The sequence below is a fragment of the Heterodontus francisci genome, chromosome 5 (assembly GCF_036365525.1).
Source record: "Heterodontus francisci isolate sHetFra1 chromosome 5, sHetFra1.hap1, whole genome shotgun sequence".
In the NCBI taxonomy this organism is placed as follows: domain Eukaryota; kingdom Metazoa; phylum Chordata; class Chondrichthyes; order Heterodontiformes; family Heterodontidae; genus Heterodontus; species Heterodontus francisci.
In genome coordinates this window covers 93,533,281-93,544,223 of record NC_090375.1, presented here as the reverse complement: position 1 = coordinate 93,544,223, position 10,943 = coordinate 93,533,281, and the positions used below count along the sequence as shown (strand labels likewise).

General features: G+C 42.7%; 1 protein-coding gene across 7 annotated transcripts in view; it reads left to right on the top strand.

The window, feature by feature from the left end:
• Positions 1-1,199: 1,199 nt before the first annotated feature.
• The window catches only part of LOC137369960 (nucleolar protein 4-like), a 504,149-nt gene continuing 494,405 nt past the window's right edge, over positions 1,200-10,943 (top strand). For all 7 annotated transcript variants that reach the window (XM_068031785.1, XM_068031783.1, XM_068031786.1 and 4 more), the window contains exons 1-2: positions 1,200-1,871; positions 10,330-10,479. In XM_068031785.1, coding sequence (XP_067887886.1) covers positions 1,590-1,871; positions 10,330-10,479 — 432 coding nt within the window. In that variant the 5' untranslated portion in view covers positions 1,200-1,589. The remainder of the gene's footprint in view (positions 1,872-10,329; positions 10,480-10,943) is intronic.

Here is a 10,943-nt window from a genome sequence, read left to right as displayed (position 1 = left end):
AACTTAGAGTTCTGAAGCCATATAGGAGATGACTATCATCAGAACCAAGTTTTTAAAAAAATGTATGAATAAAGCCGTTAGAAGGTCGATCCTGGCCATGTAGAACCATAGAACAGTTATGGCACAGAAAGAGGACATTCAGCCCACTGCGTACTGCGTCTGTGTTGGCTGAAAAAACTAGCTGCCAATCTAATCCCACCTTCTAGCACCTGGTCCATAGCCTTGCAGGTTACAGCACTTCACATGCAGGTCCAGGTACCTTTTAAATGAGTTGAGAGTTTCTACCTCCCCCACTGATCTGGGCAATGAATTCCAGACATCCACCTCACCACCCTCTGGGTGAAAAAGTGTTTCCTCATGTCCCCTCTAATCCTTTGACCAATCACCTTAAATCTGTGCCCCCTGGTAATCGACCTCTCTGCAAGGGGAATTAGGTCCTTCCTGTCTACTCTATCTAGGCCCCTCATAATTTTGTACACCTCAATTAAGTCACGCCAGCCTCTTGTGTTCTAAGGAAAACGACTCTAGCCTATCCAATCTTTCCTCATAGCTACAATTTTAAAACCCTGGCAACATTCTTGTAAATCTCCTCTGTACTCTCTCCAGAGGAATTATGTCGTTCCTGTAATGTGGTGACAAGAACAATACTCCAGTTGTGGTCTAACTCGCGTTTTATACAGTTAATGTCTTTCTGATAAGTCTAAAACTTGAGATTGACAGAAAAATGATAAATATGTAATATATCAGGGCCATAATATGTATCTTTGCAGTATTCTTACAGATGTTTAGCTTATTTAATATGGAGTACCTAGCATAAATAAATATCTCACTCATGTTTATGGTATGAAATTGAGGCATAATTATATAATTTAACATCATATAAACCGTAATTTTGCTTGATTCCTTTGTTTCCTTTCACGCAGTAACCAGATAAGGACCCTTGATTCTTCTGAAAAATGTAAAATGTATTTTTGGATTCACCTGTATCAGCTGTTGAATGCGCGCTGATTCCACAGTGCAGAAGACATGCGTGTTGCACCGTATTCCTAAATGGGACAGCTGTACGTGACATCATTGATTGGCCGTCGCCAGAGAAACTTTTGTTCCGTTGTCCAATCGCGTGGCTCGAAACAAAAAGGGAAGAGCTCGTGGAGCAGGGAAACCCGGCGCTCGCGCTCTGTCTGTGGTAGCTCGGGGGGCCGAGAGAGCGCCGCGCGTGATCCGCTCGCCTCCACTCTGCACGGCGTGAGACAGGAGCACAGTCCCGCGGGCGGCACCGATTCGGGCAAGGTCGGCACTGCTGGTAACGGTACCAACCGGGCAAGAGCAAAAAAAAAAACTGCTACCAGAGCGGGCTCCGGCCGCATCGCTCTCTTTACAAACCGGCAGTTTTCCTCTGTGCGTTGCTCGGTCTTTTATATTGTTTATACTATATATTATTTAAAAATATAAGGACGGATTTAGTATATTAGCATTGCTGTTGGGATTTGTCGGCAAACACCCTTTTCGCTGCATTGTTGTTCCGTTGGGCTATCCAGGTGTAAAGTCCACACATTAACCACACTCGAGTCCTAGGCTCCTGGGCTATTATGGAGAACAAAGCGGCCGCACGGGACAGCAGCGACCGGGACCTGTACCGTCAGTTTCAGGAGTGGTGTCTCAAGACCTACGGGGACTCGGGCAAAACCAAGACGGTCACCCGTAAGAAATACGATCGCATTGTCCAGTTTCTCAGCGGAGTAGAACCCAGCTCTGCCGATAACGCCAAATTTAAATTCTGGGTGAAATCGAAAGGGTTCCAGCTGGGTTCGTCGGAGGAGCTGAAGGCTGGAGGTGGTAAACTGGTCCTTTACGTGCCAGTCAAAACAACGGTTAGTGCTTACTTCTATTAAAGTTGATGTTTATTTGTTTCCAAGTCTATACGTAAAGGAGCAAAGGGGTGCCACAGTTGGCTGCCTGATGATGGGGTCTTTTAGTATCGAACATCAGGCGGTCATGTTGCCTAGGCAGGCACGTCCTGATTGTACACTCATTTTATAATCTCTTTATTTAATTACAGGGAAAATGACGTTTGGGGTTAATTGCTTATTTAGTTTACAGCTCGACCATTTACCTTAAGAAGAAATATTTTTTAAAAAGTACCATTAATTCCCCGAGTGTCGAATTTTAAGGCATAATTTGAGGTGAGTGCTTGATGCATCCCGGATATCATTACATAGTGTCGGGACAGAATTTTTGGTAGGAAGCCAAATGCAGCGCTCTGGGTGTGTAACCCCCCACCCCCCGGCTCAGTTTTTCCAGTTATTTTCTAAACAGACCTCTTTTCCCGTATACATCTGGTACAATTGTAAAATGTGATATTACAATTTCAGGGAAAAAAAGGAAACTACTAAACTATAGTTCATTTTAAAAAATCTAAGTAATGCTTTAAAATGGCTCTGGTTAAACACTTTTTTTAAAATTTTAAGCAACACTTGCAGGTCGACGGATTTCAATAACATCACCAGTCATGGTGATAGCTGTTATACAGAAACATTTTTGTTAACAATCCAAATTCCCTCATTTCTTTCTCTTTCCCCCCCCCCCCCCCCCCCCCCCATTATCCCGGTGAAACAGAAAGGGTGTGATAACGACGAGCACGTTTTATGATGGGGCTCTGTTTTCCGTTAACGTTTCTGACAACCTGGATTATGTTTGGGGGCTTTGGGGACTTCTTTTTGGACAGTTCTTTCCTGTCTCTCCAAGAGATCCGCTCTTGCCAGTAAATCCGCCGTAGCTATCTGATAATTAGGCATCATGATTACTATCTTTTTAAAAGACATGGGAGCTGGAGAAACATCGTCTGTGTTATCGGGCTAATTAACTACACTGCCCGATTGCCTAAGAGACTGAATTACAAGTGCCATCAACAGGACAGTCAATTGCAAATAAAAAGGGAGGGCGCTTTGCACTGTTCAGTATCCATTTTATACATTCCTCAGAAACCAAACTGTATTCATGCCCATTAAAAGTACAGGCAATCTCGTGGGTTCCAGAGCCTACATTGACGGTGCATTTTGATATTTTACTGTTCCCTGAACAGCATCATGGAGAGTTAGATTAGAATTTATCGATATTTCTGCATTCATTTCCTCTTGTAGTCTGGGATATGCACTTTTGTCACCAGGCAACAGAACCTCGCAACCTGGCATTTCTTTCATCACGATGGGACGAAAGTACCAGCAGCTGATGAATGCTGACAGAAATCTGACAATGGTTGACCACCTACTTGCCTATTTTATCTGATTATATGTACACTAAATACAAGACTTTTTAATATCGTTCAGAATAGCAGCATGGGTGGGAGCTGATGCTTACTCAAACATATTAAATGAAGATAATTTTAGCACAAATTAAAATGCCCCTGCTATAGGCACTAACATTTTAAAGGTGTAGATTTTTACAGGTAAATGTAAAGATTTTAGCATTCACTTTGATATAAAAATACGCTGTTAGGGAAAGGGAGTTTCTGCACTTGATTGGTACATTAGCAAAAAGCGCAAAGGTCTCAGTTGAAGAATATTCTAAAGAAGTATTTTATATTTTTTCCTTTAAAACTGGCAAGTCACATTTAGCTCTGGCTGGAAGAATGGACGTAAACTGAGGACGCCACTATATCCTATACTCATTTAGTGTTTTGGTATACATGACCAATGAAGTCAGAGGGTAGTCTTAAGAACATGACCAGGCAGCCGAGTTATCAATTTTACTGTGTGCATAGTGTGTTTTACTGGCGACCATATTGATATCTAGTAGGCCTGTCACCAACCTTACCTTCTAGAATATTTATTTTATTAGCAAGTTACCCCGGGTGTAGATTCTTGTGTTTATCTTGCAGTCGGTATTTATATAATTTGTCATTTTAAATGTTAAAAACTAAACGCAAAAGCTAAGTCATGTGGCTCTCCTGCTGTATATTTTAAGGTTTAAAATTCGATGACGAGGCCCGGAATGGCGTGCCATCTCGCCCCTCCCCTCAGAGCTGCTGGTGTTGCCTGGCCGGTCGGGTGTCGACAATCTGGCGTAAAATGCATCTGTGCTGCGAAAGGATGTGGGTCCCGCTTGAGCGCGCCCGCGCGCACCCTGGCCGACGCTGCTCAGCGCGCGCACGTGCACTGATCCTGGCTCCAGAATCTCCTCACCTCGCGCTGCTCGCGTGTTCCCATGGAGACGGTTACTACCTGTCTGCGCCCCGGCTCAGCTCCGGGCCTACGGCGCAGAATCAACCTGTTTAGTTCCTCGATGGACAATGGGAGTCGCTTTCGCAGCGCTAGAGTGCAGCTGCTGGGCCAAAAAAGTTCAGCAGGTTTTCTTTTAAACAGGGGTGGGGTGAGGGGAGCTTAAAAACAATTATCATCTGCTTCAGTTCCTGCTTGTAAGTCTCACTCTGCCGCCGACTGAGAACAGCTCCTGCAGTTGATCCATGAAACTGAAGCATTTCGGCACCTCTTTTAGATGCATTTCAAGATTGGAACGATATGTCGTATTAATGCCCGGTCTCGCCAGCAACTTGGAAAGATAATTTAGTTCATGCGACGTTGAAACAGAATTGCACAGAATATCCAATTACTGTGCGGGCAAGCTGGCTACAGCGATTGGTAACAGGATTGTTGTTAGGCCACTATTGCCGTAAAATTTCTTATGAAACGGAAATCGTATGCAGCAATTTTATGTTGAAATGAACCGCTGGTGATGCCACTAGAACCATTTTAAGTTGGTGTGACAGAAAAATAAAATAAAATATTTTCCAGATACAGCGCTAATTGCCACAGGTGTGAATTGTATGAGGTTAACGAGCTTACATTCCCATCTGTTTTTCATGACCAAGATTTTGAATCCTCGGGGATAATAACATGCACTCCTTCTAATTTGTCCCCTGCTGAGTGCTTCATTCAGTGCCACTTTTCTAGCATGGGGTGGGGAAGGGAGAAAAAAAATCATGTCCCAAATACATAAAGCTGACGCATCAATTATACTACCGATTTTCCTTTCTTGATGTTTGGTAAATCCTACCTCCTGATACCAAACTGTTGAGTACCCTCAACACATCTAAACGATTCCCTGTTGGCACCAAATTTTAAAATGTACATGATGATGAGCAGACTTAAGTTGAGAGATCTGTCACTATGCTTTGAATTTCTTCAGTCCCACTTCAGTTTTGCATCGAGCTGGCGGTTGTGCCTCCTTTGACAAAGTGACGGGATTAAAAAATAATGTGACATTTGATCCTTTAAAATGCCGTAAGTGGCAGTTGGATGGGTGTGCTATACTTCGCCGATTGAGGACGACACGCCTCGCTGAGTCTTTGGGGGAGAAAACGGGCATTATAAAGTCTTGCATTTTTGTTTAGAATACAATACTTTCACGCTTACCTGATACTGAAAAATCACGAGCCCGAAATATCCAAGCTGTGCCAGGCCAGACAACATATATTGTATCACTTCGATACTGAATAAGATTGTTTAAGTGTGCAGTTCGGTTTGGTCTATTAAGTTTCGTTGATAGTCATTGGGGGAAACGGCCTTCAACGCACCAACTCCTACTGTACATATTACGAATAATTAGTTGAAGTTAATATTACAACAGCTCTGACTTCTTTCATATCTAGAAAAAATGGCCTGAACTAGCTTCTATCATCCTTGCCATGTGCTAGTCTGTTATATAGTGGGGGCCTTCCTCAGTGTGGCCTTGCTGTATCCTGACTACAAGTCCCTGGCCATAACTTTTCACCCCCCAAATGAGCGGGCAGCTGGCCAGGGGGTGGGGGGCGTTGGGATGGAGATATAAAATTGAGTGGGAGGCGAATGTTGCAAATTTATGTGAGAAATGGCCTTCCCACCCCAGGCCATTCAAGGCCCTTAAGTGGCCAATTAACTGGCAATTAAGGACTTCCGCCCACTGCTACCAGTATTTTACTCTTCGCTGGTGGGCGACTGAGGCCTCAAAGCCCACCTGGTAAAACCACGTGGCCTTTTTGTGGGCTGAGGGGGGGGCCTTCCTGATCGGGCACCCTATGTCCCACGGAGGGCTGCCCATGAAGCCCCCCCCCCCCCTTGTCTCGTCTGGACCTGACTGATCGTCCCCGGTGAGGCCTTAAAAACTTGCCTTTTTTCTGGGACTGTCCTTTTAATTGCTTGCAATGGCTGGGTGTAGTCCTAGTAGTGGCCAACGCTTCCCGTGGTGCTGCTGGGACTGAGAGCTGCCAGCCCGCTGATTGGCCGACAGCTCAGTTAGGTGGGACTTCCTGCCTCAAGGAGGTGGAAGTTCCACCCAAGACCAATTAAAGGGCTGGGGAGCGAAAAATCTTGGTCTGGCTTAAACCCTGGCTTGGGTATAGAATTAAAACCTAACCTGGGCCCGACCTGACAACAGCCAACCTGGGCCCCAATCCTAAAATTTTTAAAAATGTACACATGTAGTCGGGTTTGGTCGGGTCGCCAGGCTTTACCATTTAGTGCGGAGCCCGGACTGCATGTTTCCTGCCCTGACGTCCTGTATGTTCATTTGAAGATTACAATGCAAGGCAGCATTGTACATGTCCAGCCCGAATGCTGGACCCGGAACAGAGGCCTGACCCAACCCGAACCCAGCACATGTCGTCGGGCCGGGTAGCCATGCTTTAGTCTGGCTCCCCAGGCTCAACAGAGGTGGGCTCGCCACTGACTTTTCAGCTGGTGGACAGGGTCTCCCACCCAATGAAAAATTACAGCCCGTATCTTTTTCAGTTTGTGCTGACAGATTCCTATCAGCACCTGTTTGTATTTGATAAGGCTGTGTGCATTTTAAGGCACAAACCAAGTGCCAATTATTTTTTAATCTTTCAAATTTGTTGCCACAGACACTGTTGGATTGTCTTGCTGATGGTTTGGGTTTGAATGTACTGTATTGAATTGTTATAGCGTAATCACTGCCCTTTCTATGCCCCAAATTTGGCATATACCTTCAAAGTTAATAACCTGTTTCTGGATTTGTTTTCCACAGCAAATATAAGGCCATATAGCAGAAGGCCATATGATTTTATGGGAGGGGGGGAAAGAGGTCAAGGGATGTGAAATTGGTGCGTTTGTAACAGTATGGATGGGTTCTTTCAATAAAAAAGCTTGGTGGTATGAAAGTCTGAGTGCACACTTTCTACGGCAAAAGGCTAATTAACAGGGAAATGTTGCAAATTACGCATGCTATCAGACTTGCAGGATGGCAAGCGTTAATGACAAGGTTGTTATCTATTTGGTTAGAGCTAAGAAACAGTCAAGGTAACATTACACTATTGGGTGTATTCAATAGGCTACTAACTACTGTGAAAAATGTAGAAGAACAAATTAGAGAGGTTCAAGAATTATAGAGTAGTTATAATGGACTTCAATTATCCTGATATAGACTGGGATAGTAATCGTGTAAAGGGCAGAGAGGGGGAAGAGTTTCTGAAGTGTGTTCAGGATAATTTTCTATATCCGTATTCTTCCAGCTCAATGAGGATGGAGGCATTGTTGGCTCTGGTTCTGGAGAATGAGGTGGATCAAGTGTCAGTAGGGAACCATTTAGGAAACAGTGATTATTTCATAAGGTTTAGATTAGTTATGAAAAAGGATAAGGAGCAATCCAGAGTAAAACTAAAATTGGGGGAGGGCCGATTTCACTGGGGTGAGAATGGATTTGACCCAGCTAAATTGGTATCATGGATTGGCAGGCAAAACTGAAACAGAACAATGGGTTGCCTTTAAAGAGGAGGTAGTTTAGGTACAATCGAGGTACATTCCCACGAGGGGGAAAGGTAGGACAAACAAAGCCAGAGCTCCCTGGATGACAGCAGAGATAGTAAGATGAAGCAGAAAATGGGTGCATATGACCGATGTTAGGCTGATAATACAAATAAGAAGCAGGCTGAATATAGAAAGTTGAGAGAGTAAGTGAAAAAATAAAAGAGAAGCAAAGAGAATATGAGAAGAGACTGGCAGCTAACCTAAAAGAGAAGCCAAAAGTCATCTTTAGGCATATAAATTGTTAAAGAAGGAGTAATGCCAATTAAGGAGCAAAAAGGGGATTAATGCATGGAGGCAGAGGGCATGGCTGAGGTACTAAATGAGTACTTTGCATCTGTTTTTACCAAGGAGGAAAATGCTGCCAAAGTCATAGTGAAAGAGGAGGTAGTTGAGACACTGGATGGCCTAAAAACAGATTTAAGAGGAGGTATTATAAACACTGACTGTATTTAAGGTTGACAAATTACCAGGACTGGGTCAGATACATCCGAGGATTCTGAGGAAAGTAAGGGTGGAAATTGGGGAGGCACTGACCATAATCTTCAATCCTCCTTAGATACAGGGTTGGTACCAGAGGACTGGAGAATTGCAAATGTTACACCCTTGTTCAAAAAAGAGTGTATGGATAAGCCCAGCAATTTTATACCGTAAGTTCAAACTCTGTGGTGGAAAAGCTTTTAGGAACAATAATCCAGACAAAATTAGTGGTTGCTTGGACAAATGTGGATTAATTAAGGAAAGCCGGCACAAATTTGAGGGCAAATCGTGTTTAACTAATTTGCTTGAGTTTTTTTGATGAGATAACAAAGGGTAATGTGTTTGATGTGGGCTACATGGATTTCACAAGGCATTTGATAAAAGTACCACATAAAAGTCTTGTCAACAAAGTTAAAGCCCATGGAATAAAAAGGACAGTGGCAGCATGAATATGAAGTTTGCTGAGTGATGGAAAACAGGGAGTGGTGGTGAATGGTTGCTTTTCAGACTGGAGGAAGGTATATAGTGGGGTTCCCAAAGGGTTGGTGTTAGGACACTGCTTTTCTTGATCTATATCAATGACCTAGACATATGCAGAGCGCAATTTCAAAATTTGCGGATGACACAAATGTTGGAAGTATCATGAACTATGAGGAGGATAGTGATCGACAGACTGGTGGAATTGTGGTCACGTGGCAGATGAAATTTAATGCAGAGAAGTGTGAAGTGATACATTTTGGTAAGAAGAATGAGGAGAGGCAATATAGAATAAAGGATACAATTCCAAAGGGGGTGGAGGAATAGAGGGACTGGGGTGGTATATGTGCACAAAGTTTTGAAAGTGGCAGGGCAGTTTGAGAAAGTGTTTAATGAAGCATAAGGGATCCTGGGCTTTATAAATAGGGTCATAGAGTACAAAAGCAAGGAAGTTATAGTCAACCTTAATGTAACCCTGGTTTAGCCTCAACTTGAGTATTGTCCAATTCTGGGCACCACACTTTAGGAAGGGTGTGAAGGCATTAGAGAGGGTGCAGAAAAGATTCATGAGAATGGTTCCAGGGATGTGGATCTTCAGTTATGTGGGTAGATTGGAGAAGCTGGGGTGTTCTCCATAGAGAAGAGAAGGTTGAGAGGAGATTTGATAGAGGTGTTCAAAATCATTAGGGGTCTGGACAGAGTAGATAGGGAGAAACTGTTCCCATTGGCAGAAGGGTTGAGAATGAGTGTACACCGATTCAAGGTGAATGGCAAAAGAACCAAATGGAAGCAAGTGGTTAGGATCTGGAATGCACTGCCTGAGTGAATCTGCTTCCACCCCACATTTGTGGCTTTCAAAAGGGAATTGGATAATTATTTGAAGAGAGAAAACTTGGAGGGCTTTGAAGAAAAGGTGGGGGAGTGGGACTAGCTTTTGCAAAGAGCCAGCATGAACATGATGGGGTGTATGGCAGTCTCCTATGCTGTAACCATCCTCTGATATGATCCTCTAATTGAACAGGAAGAGCCAAAGATTTGTGTATAGAAGAGCAGCAGTTATATGGCTTTATTAAACCTCAGCTCTTCACAGCAATGAATTATTTTTGAATTATAACCACCTGTAAACAGCAGCCAGTTTGCAGCAGGACACCACAAACAACACATGAGATGATTGACCAGTTAATCTGGGATTTTAATGGGATTTGTTAAAGGAAAAATGTTGATACTATGTGAATTCCCATTCTTTTACATCAGTCAGGGTTGCCAGTCAGATTGCAGTTGTAATTCTCTTTCGGCAAAGTTGTATTCTTGAACAGAGTATGCCAGTTTTAAATTTTCTATAGCTGAATGTACTGTGATAAGTTCTGTAAAAGAAAAAAAGTTATATAAAATTATCCCAATTAAATTTTGTATTTTTGTTTTACTTGTTGACAACTTGACTTCTGTTGGATGTTAACATTTTTGTTAAAATGGTTTAATAACTCAATCTTTTAATGTACTATACCTTTTGCTGTTTAGTCTTCTATGTTCACCCAGTATAAATATTTTGAACAAGACTTCTTTCGTGGGTTCACAGGATGGAGTCAGTACAACAGAGAAGCAGTCTTTAAAGCGAGTCGCAGTGGTTGAAGATTTTTTTGATATTATTTACTCCATGCATGTTGAGATGGGAGTAAATGGAGAAAAATCCCGAAAACACGCTGGTCAGAAAAGAACCTACAAAGCAGTAAGTGATTGATCTTCAATCTGTTCATCTTTGTACTTAGTGTAACTTCTGCTGAACTCTCCAATTATATTTTGGTTGTTATGGCATTTCCAACAGGCCACCCTGAATATTATACCTGTGAAATATAATGATCGACAACTATAAATGGCAATCTTAAGTGTTTTTACAATTCATTGATGACCGTACAATCCTTGAGAATTGTTATTCTTTTGCACTTTTTAAAAAAAAACCTTACTTCTGTATTAGGAAAGACAGTCAACTGGTGCAATTTCAACTCTAGGTAAAATGATGTCTTAAAACTTAAAGAAGTATGCAAGAGCATCCAGGCCCTAGATTGCTATTACAATGAAGTGGTAGCAAGTCCTGGCATATTTCAAGAGTGCTGCTTATACAAATGTCTCCGTATCTAAATGAAAATTGTAGAGTGCCTCTCTGCATCAGCAGACTTCATTTACATTCATTAA